The sequence below is a fragment of the Gadus macrocephalus genome, chromosome 19 (assembly GCF_031168955.1).
Source record: "Gadus macrocephalus chromosome 19, ASM3116895v1".
NCBI classification, from domain to species: Eukaryota; Metazoa; Chordata; class Actinopteri; order Gadiformes; family Gadidae; genus Gadus; species Gadus macrocephalus.
The window spans coordinates 1,314,946-1,338,762 of record NC_082400.1 but is presented as its reverse complement, the minus strand read 5'-3'; the positions used below and the strand labels follow the sequence as shown (position 1 = coordinate 1,338,762).

At 43.5% G+C, this 23,817-nt stretch overlaps 1 protein-coding gene across 1 annotated transcript in view; it reads right to left on the bottom strand.

Annotated features, from left to right (window-relative positions):
* Positions 1 to 23,817, bottom strand: part of grin3a (glutamate receptor, ionotropic, N-methyl-D-aspartate 3A) — a 106,540-nt gene that overhangs the window by 47,467 nt on the left and 35,256 nt on the right. The window contains exons 5-6 of the mRNA XM_060038834.1: positions 15,263 to 15,408; positions 14,070 to 14,185 (exon numbers count right to left, since the gene is read on the bottom strand). Of these exons, the coding sequence (XP_059894817.1) occupies positions 14,070 to 14,185; positions 15,263 to 15,408 (262 nt within the window). The remainder of the gene's footprint in view (positions 1 to 14,069; positions 14,186 to 15,262; positions 15,409 to 23,817) is intronic.

Below are 23,817 nucleotides of genomic sequence, written 5' to 3'. Positions count from 1 at the left end.
ACTCATTACTTTTGCTCTTTTAACTGGGTTTCCTAAACCATTTACATTTAAAGACATAACCTTAATTTCTTTATATGTCATTGTCATTGTTATTATTAATCCAAATCTTAACTTCACTTCCTCTTAGGCCCACATTTAAACAGACATTAACAATACACAGCAAAGAACTATTTAACAAAAAAAAAAACTTTCCATTGAAAGACATAAAGTTGACTTCCAAGAGATGTCAACTTCCCTTATTATACATTGACATCCCTTTTGTTTTGGGGGAGATGGCCTTTCGCAGAGAAAGGGCCCCCGCCTAGCAGCGTGAGTCCACCCATTTAGAGTTGCTCTACCCGTACTAGTTGTGGATATGGTATAGGCTACCCTTCCAGCCAACATTCCGTCAATACTAAAAAAAATAAACCCTTGATATTCTTCATCTTAATAACAATTATCATTTAACGTATTAATCCTTTAACATTGTCATTGGCCAAGTCATTAACGTGTGAGTCTCTTTCTACAGTTCCCTTATCTAATCATATAACACTATAAACCAAACGTATCCTTGCCTGGTCGTTTTCTCCTTGACGCCTCTCGTTGGAGTCGTGTTGAAATTCTCGCAGCCTCTGTCTGGTCCGTTTTCTTGTTTCTGCGATTCCCTCCCATCCAACGCGTTGCCAGGCAGAAGCTTTGGATGAGAAGCTTTGCGAGTTGAGGAGGACCGTTCTGAAATGCTGGACTTTCCACTTCAATTCCCCTCTTTCGTAGGTCGTCGGTAGCCTCATCTGCTGTATTGTATGTTTTCTGACCGTTGGCCCAGTGAATACGCATTTTGGTAAACGGTGTCTGGAAGCGAATGCCCTGAATTTTCAAAACCTTCTTCACGTTTGTGTATGCTTTGCGCTTTTGCAACACTCCCGCACTGTAGTCGTGGTCGAAATAAATGCGATTGGCTCCCAATGTGATGTTTTTCTTCTTCCATGCTTTGCTCAGAACAAGTTCTTTCTCTGTATATTGAAGAAAGTTTACCACCAAAGACCGTGGAGGCTCCTCTGCTTTCGGTTTCTTAGTTAGCGCTCTATGCGCACGTTGAATCTGGAGGTCTCTATCAATCGATAATTCAGTGCGGAGCCACTCTTCCACAAACGACAGCACCGATGTTGTCTCTGTGTCTTCTGGTATGCCGTAGATCCTCAGATTATTCCTTCTAGACCTCGATTCTAAATCATCCAGTTTGTCCTTCATCCTGTTCCGTTCATGGAGTAACTCCTGTAGCACTTCGTTCGCCTCTGTGCTCCATGCCTCCACTTCTTCAGTGCGTGTCTGAACAGCATCTATCTTTTCATTTTGTTCTTGCGAGTCTTTACTTATTATCGCCAGTTTCTGTTCCATATCTTCCTTGAACTGTAACAATTCGCTTCTCATATGACTTGTAATTTCTTCTTTAAACGTTTTTAAGTCTGCCTTCAGCTCCTTCTGCATTGTAGCAATCTGTTGGCTAATGCCGTCCAAGCCAATCTGAAGTGAGTTGGTTGGATCCTGGTTGCTATCTTCGGCTAGTGTGCTAGAGTTAGACTTGACTTTAATATCGTCTTTCCTTGACTTTTCCATGGTCTTCTTGGTTTTGGGCTTCGTACTTGTATTCATTATCCGCTCCTATTTTAATTTAGTTCTGTTCTATAACTATTTTTCGAGTTTTGGCGGAGTTTCAAATGTTGGCTAGAAGGAGCTCACTGGTTACACAGCCATGCTCGAGGCAGCCATTACCGGAAGTCCAATATCTCGTTTTTAAACGATTTATGAGAACTTTATGCTCTGTAAGGTGACCTTGGGTGCCTTGAAAGGCGCCTCTAAATTAAATGTATTATTATTATTATTAAAATACGTTTTTTAGACAAACGTAATTGAGAATTCCCAATAGTTCTCTGGGAACGTAATTTTGATGAGAAAGGGTTGCTCTGTCAGTTGTCAAAAAATGCGGACGGACGTGGCAACGACCTCAGCTACCAAACACTGATCAAAAAAACGATTGTTTCTCTCAATCAAAGCACGAAACAGGACAACTGATGCCCATAGCCTTAACTAACAAGGACACGTTGGTGTAGTTGTGTTGAGGAATGTCACAGATTTCACTGTAAAATCGTTGTTAATGTGCAGCCATCGGGTCTTCCGTTAGCCAATGGGACGAATGCTCATAGCTTCATATATTGCCGTGGAGGGATTACATTGCAATGAGTGGAAAACCCCCTGCGTCGAAAAAAGAAGCGCAAGGTCCTCCGTTAGCCAATGGGATGAATGCTCATAGCGTCTCTATGTGCAGCCATCGGCTCTTCCGTTAGCCAATGGGATGAATGCTCATAGCTTCATATATTGCCGCGGAGGGATTACATTGTAATGAGTGGAAAACCCCCTGCGTCGAAAAAAGAAGAGCAAGGTCCTCCGTTAGCCAATGAGATGAATGCTCATAGCGTCTCTATGTACAGCCATCGGGTCCCCCTTGAAGGGGTTACATTGTAACGAGTTCAAAACCCCATGCGTCGAAAAAGGACGCAAAAGGGTACCCTTTTGCGTCAGAAACTGAAGCCAAAGTCACAGACCGTTCGTCAGAAATCGACACGCTCGGAGTGAGAATGTGTTGATGGCGGAGCCGTTAAACGTCTTTACCTGTGCGTGTGTGTCTGCTTCCGTGTATTTTCGTGCACATGTGTGTGCTTGCGTGTGTGTTCTTACCTGCGAGTGTGCCGATGGCGGAGCCGTTAAACCTTACCTGTGTGTGTGTGTGCGTGCGTGCACGCACGCTTGCGTGTGCCCTTCCGTGTATTTGTCGCCAGTGAGATTGTAGGTTATGACTTTTGGGGGGGCTCAACCCCAGGAAGCCACAGGGGTATATGAAGTATATAAAAATTCCTGTTCATGACTGTTTTTTCCACTACCTTTATTTTATTAGTTACCATGCTGTTGTATGTCTAAGCTAATAGCTGGCAGTGTCAGCTAAATAATGCAGTTCTGAACCACTAAAGTGATGAAAAGAAAAAAGACTGTTTGGAGGAAAAAATAATCAATGGATGTGAACTGTAATAACAAATTTGAGGTAGGCTATATTAAATTTCCTTTGTGCAAGTTTCACTAAAAAATGACCATATTTTCCTGAATATGTTACTGAAACATTTACAGGGTCAGCAACCTTTTCAACATGCAGTGCCAGTTTGACATTTTCTCGTTAATGAGGGTGCCTTAAGCAACAATATATTAAATATTAATCTGAATTATGACACAGCGACCAAAAACATTACCAGAAGACCTGGAATGGTAATATATCCATATAGTCCACAATCATGCATCAACATTTTAAATGTTTTTTTGGTTATATTTGCAACATGGCGTTGTTACAATTACAACAATTACAAATTATAATTACATATGTCCCATCTTAAAACACCATTTTCAGACACTCATTCAAAAAAGTATTTGCACTGTGAGAAATGTTAAAAACGAGAATATATGAGAATGTTGGAACCATCCACATCAATATCTTTAAGACATGTACAGCTTTGCAAAACCATGTGAAGGCGATGCATACAGGCCACTTGCACCATATTTTAAATATTTTCTTCTCTATTACTCACGACATGGGTTTAAAAACTATTAATTGATCCCATTTCAGAACACTGCTTTCTGTAACTAATTTAACCATAGTTGCACTGGGAGGAAATGCCTAAAAACAGAATAAAGTGCAAAAAAAAATCGGTAGTAATGATTATGCTGCCGCATTGTGCTGTGAATTGTTTTAATAATAATAATAAAAAATAAATAATAATAATAATAATAATAAAAAAAAAAAATATCTTAAAATCTTCAATCTTTAAGTGTGCCAATGAATTTGCTGCCCCGTGCCAGTGGTTGCACGCGTGCCTAGGGTTGCCGACCCCTGTTAACTAGATTAATAATATGAGAAACATACCACCATTTCGGGAGCACTAAATTATGTCGCCTCACTTTCATGGACCCATACAATTTTATAAATTGTTTCAACATGCATTTTTATAAAACTTGTGATGCAAAAAAATCAACAAGCACATGTACTAGCCGAATACTATTAGAAACAGACCACTATTTCGGGAGCACTAAACTATGTTGTCTCACCTTCAGGGACCCATACATTTGTACAGAACTTTTACAGAAAAAAATATTGTTGTTCTGGTGCAAAAAAAAGAGGGTGCTAATTTTTGGTTAAAAAAACCCGCTGGCATTATATTATCAGCTGAGGGCGTTTTCATTGCCATAACAACGTGAGCTAATCAACAATTACAACATGTTCTAGACCAGTGGTTCTCAATCATTTCCTTAATACCCCCCCTAGGAGACAGACATTTTTTCACGCCCGCCCTGAATTGAAATAGCCTACTATTGAGAACCTGCTAATATTTATTTATTTAGATTAATAAAATTAGCGGAGATAACATCTGCAACAATTTAAAACAATTTCAACTTCAGTTTATTAACTCAATTTGTAACATTCAAACAAGACTGCTAAGTCTGTGTGAATCTCAAAACAGAGAAACAAGAGCAAATGATTCACTGGGGTTTGCATTTAATTAAAAATATTTGTAAACAGTAAACATTGCTCACTTCATCAGCTTATTCCCTTTCAAAAAAAAGTATACTGTATATGTTCATCTTTAAAGCATGAATAAAGTCACCAAGTCCCTCTGTCATGACTTTGTAAGATCAAAATTCTTGTAAAACTTCTGACCCTTGGTATTATATTTATTAACTGTATGTTAAAGCAACTTATTGAAATAAATAAATAAGAGACTTAGTCCCCCCTGCCTCTCACGCCCCCCCCTGACACCTTTAACCAGCTGAGGGTGTTTTCCTGAGTCTCATAGTGTTATGTATTACTTCATAATTATAACGTAATAAGGATGTCTAGACCAGGAGTTGTAGTCAACGTAGTCTTTACTGGATCTACATAACTGGGAACAAAGATCAATGCGCACACATAGAACAGGCAACGCATACAACAAAAAGTAGTTCCTTCATTATGTGGGTATACCACATACATAACAATTCCTCCCTTCCAGCTTTGACGTAACCTGTAAACATCAGAAGGTAAGTACTGTCTTAGATAACTATAGTTATAACAGAAATAAGACACTTAATCAATCTTCAAACAAACATCACTTGATTACAACAACAACAAAGGGGTGGTAGTCAGTCATGACTACAAATCAAGTCTCTGAGGTGCTCTGCGATTTCTCTCAGGGTAACGCCTGGGTGGAGAACCAGTCGAACTTGTTTGGCGTTCAGCAGCCCCTGTGGATTCAATGTCATCATCAAAGTCCTCTGGTGCTGTTGGAGCAGCCTCCTCCGAGTCTTCACGTGTTATTGAATCCTTAGCCGTGGTACTGCGAGCCATTGCCTCCAGTAGCTGGTGAACATGCCTGCGCCAGACCATGTCAGGCCCTACACGCACGGTGTACGTCAGTGGTCCGGTCTGTGACAGAATCTCCCCCAGCTGCCATTTCTGGTTTTTACCTCTATAGTCTCTGGCAAGCACTTGGTGTCCCACACTGAAGGTTCTCAGTTGTTTTCGTGTTTGTCCACTTGTACACTGCTTTTCCAGTACATGTTTGCGAATGTCTGGCTTTAGCAAATCCAAACGCGATCTCAGGTTCCTGCCCATGAACAGCATCGCTGGTGTCTGTCCCGTTGTAGCGTGTGCTGTGTTTCGATAAGCCAGCAGGAAGTTTGCCACTTTTTGTGGTAACAACGCTCCCTCCTTCCCACTTGCTTTCATCGACTGTTTGAAAGACTGTACAAAACGCTCCGCTAATCCATTTGTTGCAGGATGGTGAGGAGCTGAGGTAATGTGCTTGACACCATTCTTCCTGATGAACTTCTGGAACTCCTCCCCAGTGAATATGCTTGCATTGTCACTCACCAGTTGTTGAGGCAAACCTGTGCGTGAGAAGAGTGTTCGCAGCATGTCCACAGTTTGAGCAGATGTGGCCTGTTTCACTGTGAATACTTCGGGCCACTTTGAGTGGGCATCCACCACAATGAGGAACATCCGATCCATAAAGGGTCCTGCATAGTCAATGTGAATACGTTGCCATGGAGTAGTGGGCCACTCCCATGAGTGGAGGGGTGCTGTCTGGGGCTGGCGCTGTATCTGCTGGCACCCACTGCAGGTCTTGGCGAGGTTTTCAATTTGGCTGTCTATGCCAGGCCACCAGACGTAGCTTTTAGCAAGGCTTTTCATCTTTACTACACCGAGATGCCCTTCGTGCAGTGACTCCAGCACTCTTGAACGCAGCTTGGGTGGTACAATGACGCGTGAGCCCCACATGACACAGCCTTGACACACTGATAGCTGGTCACGACGGGTGGAGTACTCAGGTAGCAGGGGGTAGCCATGAGTTGGCCATCCATTCAACGTCAACTCATATACCTTGGATACTGAGGGATCTCTGTTGGTTTCCTTTTGTATCTGAGCTCTTGTGACCGGAAGTGACTCCAGTTGGGTCAAGTGGAACGCGTCAGCTGGATCAGTCATGTTCCCCACCGGGTGTGGCTCGTGTGGGAGGCGTGAGAGTCCATCCGCGTTTCCGTGCTGTCTTGTCCCTTTAAATTCAATGGTGTAGGTGTGAGCACCTAGAAACAGAGCCCATCGTTGTAAGCGTGCCGCTGCCATTGCTGGAACACACTTTCGAGGGTTAAATATCGACACAAGGGGTTGATGGTCTGTGATCAATGTGAAATGCTTTCCGTATAGATATTGGTTAAACTTCTTCACCCCCCATACTAAACTCAAGCCTTCTCTGTCAATTTGGGCATAGTTGCATTCTGCAGCGTTTAGAGATCTTGACGCAAAAGCGATGGGCCGCTCTGTCCCATCAGGCATTCTGTGTGAGAGCACAGCGCCGATACCATACGGGGAAGCATCGCAGGCAAGGCGCAGAGGGAGACTGGGGTCAAAGTGTGTCAAGACCTCCTCCGATGTGATGAGCTGTTTAGCAGTCTTAAACGCTCGTTCACAGTCTTTGGACCACTTCCATTTCTTGCCCAATTGTAGCAAACCGTGTAGAGGGTGCAACACAGTGGAGAGGTTTGGCAGAAATTTGTGGTAGTAATTGATGAGGCCCAAGAATGAGCGCATCTGGCTCACATTCTCCGGCTTTGGTGCTCTCAGAACAGCATCGATTTTGTCCTGAGATTTGTGGAGTCCATGTCTGTCAATGATGTGACCACAATACTCAATTGAGTCTTTGAAGAACTCACATTTGTCCTTGTTGGCCCTCAATCCATACTCCTCCAATCTCGACAGAACTCTTTGTAGGTTTGTCAAGTGTGTCTCATCATCAACTCCAGTGACAATGATGTCATCCAGATAGCATTGGGTTCCCGATATCCCTTGGAGTACTTGGTCCATGGCGCGTTGCCATATCGCTGGGGCACTAGATATACCAAAGACCAATCTGTTGTATTGGTAAAGGCCTTTTGTGGTATTTATCGTCAGATACTTTCGTGAAGACTCCTCCATTTCCATCTGTAAGTATGCCTGAGCAAGGTCTATCTTTGAGAAACGCTCTCCACCTGCCAGGGACGCAAATATATCATCAATGCGTGGGAGGGGATACTGGTCTGCATGCAGGACAGGATTCACTGTGACCTTGAAGTCCCCGCAGATTCGTACAGCACCAGTCTTCTTGACCACGGGCACAATTGGTGTTGCCCATTCACACCAGTCGACTTTGGAAAGAATACCTTGATCCTCCAAGTGTTGTAGTTCCGCCTCCACCTTTGGGCGAATGGCGTAGGGCACAGGACGAGCCTTGTGGAATTTTGGTGTTGCATTTTCTTCGAGAACAACCTGTGCTTTCAGGTGCTTCAGGGTGCCTATTCCATCTTGGAAAACCTGTGCAGACTGTGTCAGTATCCGTTTTAGTCTTTCATCCGTAGTGTTTCTGTTTTGCTTTGAGGTGATCTGTATTGCCTTTATTGACTGCCAGTTGAGATGAATGCTTCTCATCCATTCACGTCCAAATAAAGGTACACCCTCACTCTGTAGCACATACAACTCCAACTTGTGCTTGTCCTTCCCATGTTTCACTTTAACTTTCAATTTTCCCATAGGAGAGATTTTCTCCCCTGTGTATGTTTTCAGCATTACTGAGGTTGGTTTCAGTTTCACCTTTGGAAATGTACTCACATAATCTTTGTGGGAGATGATTGAGAGGGCAGATCCTGTATCCAACTCCATCTTTAATTTCACTCCCTCTACCTCAGGTGTCACCCATATGATGTTACGATCTGTCTCTTTAAGAGAATGAATTTTCAGACATGACAAATCGGCATTTGAATCGCTTGAATCAGTTTCACTGACCTGATGTACATTTCTGTCCCTCTTTCCTATTTTCCTTTGGTATGATTTGTTATCACTTTGCTTCGACCTGCACATTTTCTGTATGTGTCCAGGTTTGTTGCACTGTCTACAGTCTTTATCTTTGAACCAGCACTCAGTTGGGTCATGTGAATTTTTCCCACACCGAAAACATGACTGTGTTCTGTCCTTTGGTTTAGTGTGAAATTTATTCACAGAGCATTCTCCCATATTTTTCGTTTGCAATTGAATTGCGTCTTTTGCAACAGTTTCCATTGAAACGGCGATGTCATATGCCATATCCAGTGTTAGATCTCTCTTCGTCAAAAGTCTTTTCTGTGTATTCTCATTGTCCAATCCGCATACGAGCCTGTCTCTGAGTGCATCCAAAAGTCCCGCCCCGAAGTCACAATGTTCAGCCAATCTCCGCAGCTCCGCGATATATTCAGCTATAGACTCCGTCTTCAACTGATCTCTCTTATGGAATCGGAAACGTTCGGCTATGACTAGTGGCTTCGGATTCAAGTGGCATTTTAGCAAATCCACATTCTGTTGGAACGTTTTCTCAGACGGCTTATCCGGTATTGTGAGGTTGCGTAGCAAATTGTATGTCTTAGCTCCCATCAGACTCAAAAGCACCGCAACCTTCTTCTCCTCCTCCAAGTCATTTGCCACACAGTATTGTTCAAGTCTTTCCACATAAGCAGACCAATCTTCTACAGTACTGTCAAAACAATCCATCCGTCCAATATTCATTTTCACTTGTTTCGTTTCTCTTCACTCACTGTGAAACTTTTATCCGGTCACTTCTTCCGTAGGATACTCCGTAGCGTTTCCATTAACGCAGCCGCCATGCGGGTGGGTAAACAACGTGATCCTGACGGCCATCAAAGACACATTCAATCTGTCTTATGGAGCATTGCACCGCGGGGATACAACACGATTCTCGTCGCCAATTGTTATGTATTACTTCATAATTATAACGTAATAAGGATGTCTAGACCAGGAGTTGTAGTCAACGTAGTCTTTACTGGATCTACATAACTGGGAACAAAGATCAATGCGCACACATAGAACAGGCAACGCATACAACAAAAAGTAGTTCCTTCATTATGTGGGTATACCACATACATAACACATAGTATAAGAACATGTTGTACTTGTTGATTAGCTCACGTTATGGCAATGAATACGCCCTCAGCTGATAAAATAATGCAAGCGTTTTTTTTCAGCTGAAAATTAGCACCCATGTGAACTTTTTCTGCTCCTTGCACCTTATCATGCTTATCATGTTACGCAGCATTACAAGGCTATGCCGACTAAAACATGAAGCAATTCAAGAAGAGGCATAGATAGAATCGCCTTGTGGTCAACTGTCATTTAATAGACATCTGACAGATTATGTCAAGGTTTTAAAATGATTATTATTATTACAAGGTCATGTTATAAGACAGCTGGAAATCGTGGATTTTCTGATAAAGACTAGCTAGCCTCTTTGACAGACAAAACAGCAGAAACTATGTTAGGTGCGCTCGTGCTGCATTTTTGGTTTTGTCAAACAGGAGACGCCCACCCACCAATCAGAGGTTAGAGATTCTTGCAGGAATGTTGCGCTCGATTTCACTAGCCCATTTGATGCTGTTCATTAGTGGACAGCATCCATCCTCTCATTGCTTGTGTAAAAAAATCCCGTAGAATATTAGATTTGAGGACGAAACGATAGGGTGGGCTAAGGCAAGTTTTGGGTGGGCTTGAGCCCACCCAAAAAAGGTCTAGCTTCGCAACTATTTGTCACTGCCTTTCTGTTGACATGCGGTGTGTGAGCTTGCTTGTGCTTATGTGTGTGTGTAGTGTGTGCGCATGTGTGTGCGTTTCCGTGTATGTTCGTGCGCATGTGCGTGCTTGCAGTGTATATATGCGTTCGCGCTTGGCACATGCGCACTTGAGTAACTTGAGTAAATGGTGGGACAGGCCTGCTATCAGGCACGGCGCCAGGATTCCAGCTGTGGATGGGCCAGACCAATTGTGGGTGGTCCTTAAATTAAAAATGTTATCAAATCCCTATTTAACCAAATACAAATGACTAATATACTGTCATATTATCTGTCCATAATAGAGATTTGAATAGCTTGATGCTCATTAAATATTTTGTTGCATTGTAAAAAGTTTCGGTGCATAGGACGGAGCTATCCGCGATCACTCCTTAGGCCTTTTTACACTGCCAAGCCGGTTCGTTCGTGGCTCTGCACGCCGGGCAACTTCACCGTATTGCCTGTGTTAAACCGAGGGGCTAAAATCCCCCGTTCGTCACGGCGTGGGCTTTCTTGGTTCACTGCAGAAGGCGGGGCTGCGCAGAGTCAAGACCTCTTTGCAGACAAATGTTTTTATTTTTTTATGAATGAAGACACCCGCATGCAAGTATGAGTTCATGTCTGAGTAGGCTACAAATGCAAAAACGCCAACATGTTCTTTATAGGTATTGCTGACCACTTGTTTTTTATCCAGAGAAAAGCCTCATAAGGAACGTTCCTCTGCGTCTTTCTCGTAGATCGCACCATCTTTCAACGTCTTTGTTAAATGCGACTGCTTCAGCTTCTCTCCCATGATGGTCAGCAACTCGCAGAGTTCACCGTCTCTCCAGTTAGAACTGCTCATTTTGATATCGCTGCATTATTGTCTCTGTTGTAGAGTCACCGCAGCAACACCTCTGCCCGAGCCCCAAGTTTGCTGCATTGCAAAATTAAAGCATTTCAGAAGCCTTTAAAAAAAATTTATATATATATATACACAAAATTCAAATATAAGAAAGTTTTGGGTGGGCCTGTTCAACAGTGGGTGGTCCTAGGTCCTAATCATTATCTTGCCTTATACGCTATATGAATCGTGTGTAAACATGGTACCACTGTCCCTTTTGTACAACGGCTTCTGGAACGACCCTTTTAATGTGCCTTGCTGACATGTTCAATATGTGGTGGAATAATAGGATGTGGTGTGGAGGAATAACAAGATGAGGTGTGGAGGAACAGCATTTAAGGGATGCGAAGATGCCGTATGGATGATGTAAGGGCAAAAGATGGGAGCAAAAAAAGCTTGTCTTAAGTTGTTTTGTTCTTACTAGTTCTTTATCTTTCATACTTCAGACTTCTCGATCTCTCTTATGTTGTTGCAGTGTTAAATGTGATTTATCTACCACACTAACAAAGATGGTGGCTGCATTGTTGTGAGAGTTTTAAGTGATTTTTTTGATAAGCTTTAAAGACACCAAACAAAGTTTTTTTTTGTCTTGAATAGTGTTCCATTGTGTAACAGTTTTAACAGAGAAGGCTGCCTGCCCAAATGCTGAATGGCGAAAGGATACAGTGCAGTTATGTATGGAAGCTATTCTAGTGGACCTTACAGAGCCACGGTAACAGAAAAACTTGCGCATAGGGGGTAGCCAAGACCTTTAGGAATTTGTAAACTGTCCATAGATTAAAAAATAGTCTGACATTTTCAAAAGTGAATAGATTGTGTTTGTGTAGTATGTCACAGTGTTGATATCTTAGTGGCTTCTTGTCAAAGATTTTCAGAGGCTGTACAACAGGGGTGCCCAACCTTTTTGACCTAAGATCTACTTTTCGAGTAGCCAACCTCCCGAGATCTACCAGCCTAGAGTGTCAACATTGCAAACCTACCTTCAAGCAGGGGGGGGGGGGGGGGGGGGGGGGGGTTGTATCGTGAACCTACGGACTTCGGTGGGGGTCTGCGCACGGCACCTTCTCAACAATAATCAATAGTCTTCCTCCCACTCAGGGTGAAAATGGTAGGTCTTAGCTCGTTTCCCCTCAGCCATGCCAACGTTTAGGAGTGCGTAACTACTGTTGACGGCTTTCAACTGCTGTTGACAGCGCATGCGCTACCGCGCGTATATGTCCCGCGCAAATTTTATTTTATTTAAAAAATAAAAATAAATTCTTCTTCACCCCTCGCGGTCGACTTGGGATCTGTCGGCGGTCTACTGGTAGACCGCGATCGACTGGTTGGGCACCCCTGCTGTACAAGGATTCTAAAGGCCTGATTGTTTTTGGACTATCCTGTCCCCAGCAGGTGATAGAGTATGAGATTTGTGAAAAAATTAGGGCATGTAGAAATATCTAAGCAACCTCTGTAGATAGATCGGATATAATCCGTCTAAAATTTGCTATGTTATCTTTAATAGTTTTGATCATTGCCTGGATGTGTTTTTTGAAAGCTGTGATTTGAATCTAGTAGTACACCAAGATAAAGTAAAAAGTAGTGGGCCTTACACAGATCCTTGAGGTACACCCATTGTGCACTTCAAGGAGCTGATGCATGCATATTTGACTTTCAAACACTGCCTTCTATTGGATAGGGATGATGATATCAATGCAAGGGTAACTGACGAGAGGTTGAAGTTAGTTGATGTGGATCTTCCGTGGTAGAGAGGTGAGTTCCCGCAGTTTTTTGTGAATACGTTGGTTGATCATGGCAGGACCATTAAGCAAAACAGATGAGTAAATGGCATAGAGTCCGAGCAAGTTGTGGTGATAGGAGACCACCCACACACAAAGATCCAGTAACTCTGCTTTCATCATTGGCGTGCAACCTAACATTGTCCGGATATTTGTTGCTGCAGTCCCGGTTGTTGATATCGGAGATGGGGGTGGAGGCACAGTAGAAACGAGAGCAGAACAGAACTGGGAAATACCTGGCATTTGTTGACAGTTTGATGTTGAGGCTTTGTGTTTCGCACTCTGCATGTGGTAATCCATTTGTTTTCCTTCCCATCGTGCCGAGCTTGAAACATTTCTTGCAAAAATACACTGTGCCTCATATAAATTGCCGGGTACCGGTTTCAGCCAGGCAGAAAAATCCTTGTTGGATAGCCAAATTTCGTGGAATTTACACTTTCCCATGATGCGGGCCAACTGCTACTCATGCTGCTACTGCTACCTGAACGATGTGCATCTGCTCTGAGAGTCACGGCCGCAAACAAATGTTTTGTTGGTTCCGCTCTCGTGATTGTGCAACATTACTGCTCTTCATTTATATCAAAAAAAATGTTACCTATTATTTTTTAGATTTGAGACTAATAACAATCATAAAATCCTACTTACCATGTTTAAAAGATGGATTTAAGACTTATTAATGCTATTTAAGGCCTTATTTTTTGATTTATGAATTTAAGACCTTTTAAGGATCCGCGGGAACCCTGTATAAAAGCACGCTGTGGATTTCTTGCCAGATCGCGGTTATGTGGCATTTATCAAAAGAGAAAGGGTTTGATGTGGTAGCTGCCAAAAGCGTTTTGTCGGGAGATGAGCGGCCATATAGATGTAATAAGAAGTATGGGTCTGCAGCCCCTGCCTTGCTGTGTCTCCTTGCCGCTGCCATCAAACGTGCCTCTCGCTCACAATAGTGTGTGTGTGTGTGTGTGTGTGTGTGTGTGTGTGTGTGTGTGTGTGTGTGTGTGTGTGTGTGTGTGTGTGTGTGTGTGTGTGTGTGTGTGTGTGTGTGTGTGTGCGCGTGTGCGCATGTGTGTGCATGTGTGGCTGTATTGTATTGTATAAGTTTGTGTGTCTTTTATATGAATGTGTCTGTGTACTGTGTGCATTGTATTAAAATGTGTCTATGTATGTGTCTGTATTGTATTAAATGTGTGTGTGTTGTGTTATTGCGTGGACTTGTTGAGCCTCACCTTCTATAGCGAAGGGTTTCCCCACAGTGAGGGTCTTACACTCGGCGTCGATAGAGACCTCGTAGTCCAGCAGAGCCTTATCCATGATGAAGGCATCCAGCTTCTGGGGGTCTTCCCTGAGACACACACACACACACACACACACACACACACACACACACACACACACACACACACACACACACACACACACGGACACACGGACACATGCACCCACACACAAACATCCACAAAGCGTGTTATCATTGTTATTGGAAGCTTCTGCTGTCATCATAGACCTTTTTCATCAGCGGCTATATTTTTTCTGCATTCCATCGCCCACCCAGCTGTGATCTAGAACCCCTCCCATTTAATTTCCATGGAATCTCCAAGGAGTCTAGATTGTTAACACATAGAGCAGAGATCTGATGGTGTGTGGAGTTCAGTGGTGAATCTACTGTCCTCCTAACCATCCTCTGAAGAATGGATCCCTCTGATTTGTTCCTTTAAAGGTTATGAGGTGGGGTTTGTTGTCCTGTAAGGTTAGGGCCAGACTTATAAAGTCTAGTGAAACCCTTCATGTCATGTCGACAGCAGCTTTTTCTTTTCTTCGTTTTCTTTTTTTATTATGGAAATAATCGATTTTGCCAAAAATTCTGAATCAAAATTTAATCGAGAACAAATAAATTGCAGTCAATTGATCAATCGATATTTTTACCCAGCTCTAGTAATTAGGTAATAGACTCCAGCTACGATGTTTGGTTTTTTTCTTCTTGGCGGCAGCCAGAATAGTGCATGCGTTCTTTCTCCACCTGCTCTTGAATGGCACGAGTGCTGCGGTTAAATATCATTGAAACTTTGCACAATGCACAAACCCCCATTTTGGTTCATGATCATTTGAATTACCCCCCATACGTTCAAAGGCGCTTTAGTGGGTCGTGTTTCCTATGAGAGTCACACCGGCCCCGCCCCCGACTAACACAGAGCTTACCTTTGATATTGTTGTTTTGCTTTTTGAAGCTTCATTCAAATGAAACATGTGTTTTAACCAATTGAACTTTTCAGAAATGAAATGGGGTAAAATGTCAACCCCCCTAAATGTCTACGAGGCGACCGCCCACTGAGATTTAACATGGCGTCTGTAATGTAGCTGGGTTGCGCAGGCGTCCCTTTCCCCTCCTGAGGGAGAACCCTGTTCTTTATAGGAGTCTTACTTGAGGCTGCTGATGCCAGCGGGCGTGGCCGGGGCGTTGTATCTCCTCATGTACTCGTGCATCTCAGGGAAGCTCTTCTTCAGGTAGTCCTCTGCACTGCTCTCCCGTACTGTGGCGAAGCGGAACCCCTGGGATGGGTGGTGCAGCTATGGGACATTGAGTCAGATATGGTGTCACTCTGGTTTACACTGCGTCAGTATTCAGGTGTAACTCCTGAATACACTGTGTCAGTATTCAGGTGTAACTCCTGATTCCACTGTGTCAGTATTCAGGTGTGACTCCGGTTTACACTGTGTCAGTATTCAGGTGTCACTCCTGATACTACTGTCTCAGTATTTAGGTGTCACTCCTGATTCAACTAATAATAATAATAAATATAACCGCAAGTAGTGATTAACGGGGTCCGAGCAAAATTACAAGTCAAGCACACACTAATGGAAGATATATAAATATGACATAAATATGAAGGAAAGATGTTCCACTTAATGCAATACTGTGCCTCTGCTTTCAGGTGAGCTGCAGAGCAAATGCAGAATGTCATGTTCAGCATGCTCTAATCGGGATTCAAACTCTCAAACTAAGGATCACCAGTACAAGGCATTATCCCAATGAGCCTCTGACAAACCTGAAAAATAGCCTCGTTCACATGTTGAAAATGTCTATTGATAAGCCCACAACATCCAGAAGAACTCCAGGCAAACATTTCTCAAATGAATAAAGGGCTTTCTTCAAAGCAAATACCTGAAAAATCGTTGAAATTCTTGGGAAATTAAACATTTGTCGGTAACGGAAGAAATATAAATGTGACAGAGTTCATTATGAAGGAAAAATGGTTAACGAAGAAGTTCCCCTAAATGCCATACTGTGTCTTGGTAGTCAGATTCTTGGAAACGAATGAGCCGGAATGTTGATTGCCTGATGAATTTCAGGTGCTGTTCAATAATGTGTTTCTTAAATGAGTGGCAATGACAGAATGTCATGTTCAGCTTGTTCATAATGCTCTAATCAGGATTCGAACACTCAACCTAAGGATCACCAGTACAAGGCATTATCCAATTGAACCACTAACATTTCTGAACTGCATGCAGCCTCATTCACATGGTGAAAATGTCTATTAATAAGCACACAACATCACGAAAACTCCAACCACACATTTCACAAGAGACTTAAGGGCTTTCTTAAAAGAGTATAGATTAACATTTGCACTGTTCATGGTATCCACCTAATGATAGCCGTATGGCTATCTGTGGACATTTTGATTTTCTATGAAATTGTGGGAAAAAACATTTTTAGAGTTTTAGAGATTAATATGATGAAAGAATTTTAGTCCAGGTAAATCTCGTAACGAGAAATAAGGCTAGTTCATAATTGTTTTAAATACCGCTACCTTTGGGTGCAGTACCACAATTTGGGAATATGGGTAGAGGGGGGTATTGGTATCCACCTAATAATAGTCGTAGGATTTTTTATACAATAGAATGATGGTCATATAAGAAAAATGGGCTAACTGCTCCAACTTTATTGACCAATATTTGTCAAATGGTACTAAATAAAACAAATTCTGTTTAATGATTTTTGTGGGGCTTGGTCTAAAGATTTTACGTGGCGATTTTGGTGAATTTTCTGATTTTTTTTTTTTGTGAAACTTATTTTCATGTTTGGCTTTAATATGAAATTGTGGGAAAAGTAAACATTTTTAGGGCATAAGACGCGGGTTTTATAGATGCATCTGATTCTAGAGATTAATATTGTTAAGATAGGTCCTCAGTTGTATGTGATGTGGTTTTACATTGATATGTACTGATGTACTGTGTATATGCTTGTGCCACGGGGAGGCGCTATGGCGCAGCATCTGCCTCATTAGTTTATTGTTCCGGCTGAGATGTCGTAGTAGAGCGCGGGAAAATAGCAGCGTGACCGTGAGAATGATGTGTCCGCTGCAGTTACTAAATAAATATGCCGAAGGCTAAAGAAGACTCAACATCTTTTCTTCCGAATGCAACGTTAGCTGCAACAGTACAGTAACACAAACTCAACAGGTTATGGGCCCAGGAGTCGTTCGGAAGATAAGTTTACCACCGGCTAGAGAGTCGCGGCCGCAACGGACTGCGTGCTAGCGGGGGTGCTGGCTGAGAGGACTGGCGGGCTAACATGGCGGAACAATGAAGGAGATTGCCTCGACTGACGTTCGACGAGACGAAGTATGAGCTTTGGGAGACCAAAATGATGGGACACTTTCATTTATCAGGGCTAAAGGATACTGTGTTAAGAGAACCGAGGACAGAAGTCGAGATAGCAGCAGATACAAAGAAAAATGCTGACGCTTATGCAGAGTTGATTTTGCTGTTAGATGACAAAAGCCTCTCATTAGTTATGAGGAATGCGCCCGATAATGGAAGAAAGGCTCTGCAATATTGAGAGAGTATTATGCGGGGAGGGGAAAGCCCCGTATAATAAACTTGTACACCACGTTGACATCGCTACACAAGGCTAACGATGAAAGTGTAATGGACTATATCATCAGAGCTGAAACCGCCATCACAGCACTGCGGAACGCGGGAGAAACGTTGGGAGACAGCCTGCTAGTTGCTATGGCTTTAAAAGGATTTTCAAGGAGTTTCAAGCCATTTGCAATATGTGGCACATACAGACGATAACATCACGTTTGCAGATTTCAAGACTAAACTGCGTAGTTTTGAAGAGACAGAGAAGATAAAAGCAGCCGACTCTAACGATAGTGTGATGAAAACACAAGGGAAAACTGGATGGCGGCCAACCAAGACGAGCGCGCGTGGCTGGAACAAAGACGACTCAGAGATGGTGTGCTTCAAGTGTGGCACCAAAGGCCACAGAGCGAAAGCGTGTCGACAGAAGACATGGTGCAGTTTTTGCAGAAGTGACACACACAAAGATGCCACATGCAGGCGTAAGGACAAGGACAGTAAAGACAAAAAGGATGGTGTGAGTAAAGTTTCAGAAGACGCTGAGGAGGACTACATTTTCCAGGTGAGAGACGGAGGGATCCAGCGACAGCCGGCACGCAGCATCCAAGAGAGGGGCCTGATGGTGGACACGGGGGCTACCTCTCATATCGTCACAGACATCACCATGTTTAAAAGTTTCGACTGTGCGTTCAGGCCAGAGAAGCACACGGTCGAGCTGGCAGATGGCACCCGGTGCAGCGGGGTCGCTCAGCGGAGGGGAAATGCTGAGGTTTCCATCATCGACAGCAGAGGACAGCGACACAAGGCGACGCTGAGAGACGCTTTACTTGTACCGTCATACCCCCAATGCATCTTCTCGGTGAAGGCGGCGACTGCGAGTGGGGCTACAGTTGTCTTTAAAGAAGGTAAAGACGCCTTGATAACCAGAGACGGTACCAGATTTAACATTCATGTTTATGACAGGATGTATTATTTGCATACTGAAACTGAGTCTAATGATAAGTGTAATGCATGTCACGACATACAAGCATGGCATGAGATATTAGGCCACTGTAATTATGAGGATGTTCTTAAGTTACAGAATGTTGAAGGTATGCAGATCAAGGGCAAAATGGGTAGGCCTGAACAAGAGTGTGAGGTGTGTATTCAGGGAAAGTTTGCCCAAACCAGAAATAGGGACCCTGATACTAGAGCAAAGGCTCCCTTACAGATGGTACACACAGACCTTGCCGGTCCTGTTGCCACAGAGTCGATAGATGGCTACAAATATGCGCAGTCATTTACTGACGATTACTCAAGCGCAGTGTTTGTTTATTTTCTTAAAAAGAAAAGTGATGCATTACAGGCTACGGAAAAGTTCCTAGCAGATATATCCCCTTACGGGAAAGTGAGGTGCCTGAGATCCGACAACGGAACAGAGTTTACATGCGGTGATTTTCAGGCACTGCTCAGGAAAAACAATATAAGACATGAAACGTCAGCTCCGTATTCCCCGCACCAAAACGGAACAGCAGAGAGGGGTTGGCGCACTCTTTTTGAGATGGGTAGGTGCATGATTGTTGAAAGTGCGCTACCAAAGCAGTTATGGCAATATGCAGTACAAACAGCGGCAATGGTACGCAACAGGTGTTATAACAGGTGTACAGGGCAGACTCCCTGTGAGCTGCTGACCGACAAGAAGCCCAATGTATCCAAAATGCAAAAGTTTGGGTCTGTATGCTACACCTACAAACAGGACAAGGGGAAACTTGATTCCAGATGTGACCAGGGGCGTTTTGTAGGTTACGACAAGAACAGCCTGGCGTATTTGGTGTATCATCCAGATAAGAACAAAGTTCAAAAGCACAGGCTAGTGAAGTTTGTGAGCAAGGCAGCTGTGGAAAAACAGACACAGACAGGTGAGCCAGATCCAAGCGATGGCGATGACAGTGTGAGACCCAGGACTAGAGAGATCACCCAGGGGATCAGTCGGAGTACAGAAAATGCTTCAGAGCCAAGTGTACGAAGTAGAAGTGCTCATGGTGATAGTCCAGGTACAGTAACACGGTCTAGTGACCATAATCACACACAGGAGAGTGCCACAAGTGGTGAACCCGAGAGTAGGAGATATCCAGCTAGAGAGAGGAGAACACCGAGTTACTTAGGTGACTTCATAACTGATGACTGTGTTCACGATGGGGTTCATATCACGGTAGACTACAGCTGCAGAGCGGTGTGTGGCATTCCACAGACATTTGGGGAAGCAATGGGGTCAGCTAACTCAAAGCAATGGGTAAAAGCCATGGATGAGGAAATTCAGTCCTTAAACGAGAACAATACCTTTACCCCGACAGCACTGCCAATAGGCAAGAAGACAGTGGGGGGTAGGTGGGTTTATGCTATTAAGACTGATGTAGACGGAAAAGACAAATACAAAGCGCGGTTTGTGGCCAAGGGTTACAGCCAGAAAATGGGAGTAGACTATGGGGAGACGTTTTCACCCACGGCAGACCTGACGAGTGTTAGAGTAGTGCTACAGAAAGCGGTACAGGAAAATTTACTCCTGCACCAAATGGACCTGAAAACGGCGTACTTGCACGCTCCCATTGACTATGAGATCTACATCAATCCACCAGAGGGTTATCAAGAGAAAGAGGATATTGTGTATAAGCTAGAGAAATCACTTTATGGTCTTAAACAATCTGGACGCAATTGGAATAGGATTTTACATAATTGTTTAACTGAGAATGGGTTCACACAAAACCTAGCTGACCACTGTGTTTATGCTCAAGAGTCAAATGAAGGGAAGGTGATCATAATCATATGGGTCGATGACTTGATTATTGCGGCAAGCAATACAGAGAAACTGAAAAAGGTGAAAGAGATGCTGGCAGAACAGTTTAAAATGAAAGATTTAGGCAAACATTTTCTGGGTATCGATTTCAGTCAGGCAGATGGATGTATAAAGATGTCACAGGAAAGGTATACTAACAAGATACTACAGCGTTTTGATATGCAAGACTGTAGGATCAGAGAGACACCCTGTGAGCAAAAGCTAGAGTATACTGAGGATGCAGTAAAGATGGAAGATGTCAGGCTGTACAGGGAGGCAGTAGGAAGTCTTATCTACCTAACTACTTCAGGGTATCTGTAAAAATTTAGTCAAATTTAAGACTTTTTAAGACCTTTTTAATACCACCTTGAATGAAATTTAAGACCTTAAACCCGCGATGGCGGGGGGGATCCCGCTGTATTACAACCCAAGCATAGCATGTGTGTCACTCAATGAGACTCATTCAATTTTACTTTCTGCCTGTTTATTGAACATAAAGTGATACTCCAGGGCTCCGGACTAACTTCCTTGGGTGCACTGGTGCGCCTAAATTTTTAATTTGGGTGCACCAGCACGTATTTATGGTGCACCCAAGTTGTAAGTTGTTGAGAGGGGGGAGACAGCGTCTGGGCCCCCGGGCAGCTGCACCGGTTGCACCGTCGATATTTACGCCACTTATTAATAATATTTTCACCATTAAATAAATGCCTTCAGTAAGACCTGGGGGGTATACCACGAACCTCGTTGAACATACCCAGGCTTTCTTGGGAAAACCTGGCTCGACAGAGCCGCAACTCGCAATCACAGTTAAATGGTACCACGACGCTCACTTTAGATTCAATTAGTTGAACCAGGTTTTCCGCTTTAGGTTCAATGCGCGTTCACATAAAAGGGGCGTTTCTCGCGTCATTTGAATCACCCTTATGCAAAATAAATCGCGCAAGAGCGTTGTATTTCATCCAAGGCGAGCAATGTATTATTATGAACTCCTACGAGGAATTCAAAGTTCAAATCACAGCCAAGGGGAACACGGTTGCCCATAATATGGCTAGGGTGGCGTGCTGGCAAAAATAGCCAACCGTGTTAATTCGTAAGTGAAAAGATTCTGCATATTGTCTACAAAATATTATGTATCATCATCCCTTTTACCCCCATATATGTGGGGCCCCATGAATTGCGAGCCCAAGTACCGGGAATGCACTCGATCTCCGACCCAATATCGGACGTGCACGTCAAGTTGCTTGCTTTTAGTGGCGTGGTTCAACGTCTCAAATATCAAAACAAAATCAGCCTTGTTGACACTGCAGATTCGCTCGTTTTGGATGAAAGGCGCTGGTCCGAAGCGAGTTATGTACGCCGTTTTGTCCCTTCCAGCAGTAAAGGTGCTCGCGATTTGAGAGTCAGGGAACATCAAACCGAAGAGATCTCCTATCCCCTCATTCGAGTTGTATGACTGGTGCTTGACCACTGTGTTTAGAATCCACAACACCTCCCCTTTCAGTGTTGGTGTCGCACCAAATGCTACCCTCAGGTCAGTGCTAGCAGCGCGGACCGTCTGCGGCGGTGGCGCCGGGGCAGAGATGCAAAACGTAGAAATGGCTGGGGTCTGTGTGTGGTTCCTGGCAGAGGTTTTATGTTTTTGGCTCTGCATATGGCTGACGACAGCCTTAATCCCCATGGTGCCGAGCTTGAATGTAGGCTACTTTTGCACGGAATGCATTTGGCCTGTTCTGGGTTGGCAACGGACGCTAGCCAACCTCGGAAACGGACGTCTTCCAGCCAACTGACGTTGAACTTGCATTTACCCATTGTTGCAGACTAGCTAGCAAGCGCGCAGACATCCGTTTATATATGCAGCTAGCAAGAAAGTAGCCCCTCGTACATCTTCTTCCCGAAAAGTCCCGCGAGAAAAATAAAAATGTAATTACTCTGCCCCGACAAATTTAAGACCTCCGAGTTATAAATTTAAGACCAGCATATGACATTTTAGACGAATTTAAGACTTTTTAAGGCCTTAAATTTAGAAAAATGAATTTAAGACTTTTTAAGACTTTTAAGACCTCCGCGGACACCCTGTACTTGTACCAGACCAGATCTAAGTTTTGTGGTGAGCAGGTTATCACAGTTCTTTGCTGAGCCTACAGAGGAGCAGTGGGTCACTGTGAAGCACGTACTAAGATACCTCAAAGGCACTGCAGAGAAAGGGTTAAGTTTTAGGAGAGACGACAGTAAGGAGCTAGGTATACAGGCCTACAGCGATGCAGACTGGGCGGCTGATACCAGTGATAGACGCAGTACCACAGGATACTGTGTGAGCCTTAGTCAGAACAGCTCCCTAGTCTCTTGGAAGACTAGAAAGCAACCTACCGTTGCGCTATCCACATGCGAGGCAGAATACATGGCACTGGCATCCACCATACAAGAGTGTCTATACCTAGAGCAGTTATTGGGAGGCAGAGATAACTACAAATACACACAAACTATAGTGCATGAGGATAATCAGGGAACAATCGCTCTTGCCAAAAACCCTGTAAACAGAAAGAGGTGTAAACATATCGACATAAAGTACCACTTCATCAGATCTACTGTGAATGAGGGAAGAGTGACTTTGATGTATTGTTCTACTGATAACATGGTTGCTGATAAACCTGTGAATAAGTTGAAACTGGAGAAGTTTGCAGGTGCTCTTTTTGGGGATTGATATGTGTATGACAGGGGTTCACATTCATTCTGTTTTTGTTTTGTTTTTGCTTAAGAGTATAGCAACCTGAGTTCAAGTGGGGGTGTTAAGATATGTCCTCAGTTGTATGTGATGTGGTTTTACATTGATATGTACTGATGTACTGTGCATATGCTTGTGCCACGGGGAGGCGCTATGGCGCAGCATCTGCCTCATTAGTTTATTGTTCCGGCTGAGATGTCGTAGTAGAGCGGGGGGAAATAGCAGCGTGACCATGAGAATGATGTGTCCGCTGCAGTTACTAAATAAATATGCCGAAGGCTAAAGAAGACTCAACATCTTTTCTTCCGAATGCAACGTTAGCTGCAACAGTATAGTAACACAAACTCAACAAATATTATGAACGAATTTTGAGTCCAGTTCAATCTGGTGAGGAGAAATAAGCCTAATACACGTTTTTTTTACAATAGCGCCACCTTTGGGGGCCACAAATTTGGGTTTATGGTTAGTGGGGGTTAATGGTAACCATACCTGAAAATGTCAAGAGTTTTCGACTAACGGTATAGGCTTCAGTATGACTTTTACAGAATTTGAGGGAAAAAACGACCCCCTACCAAGG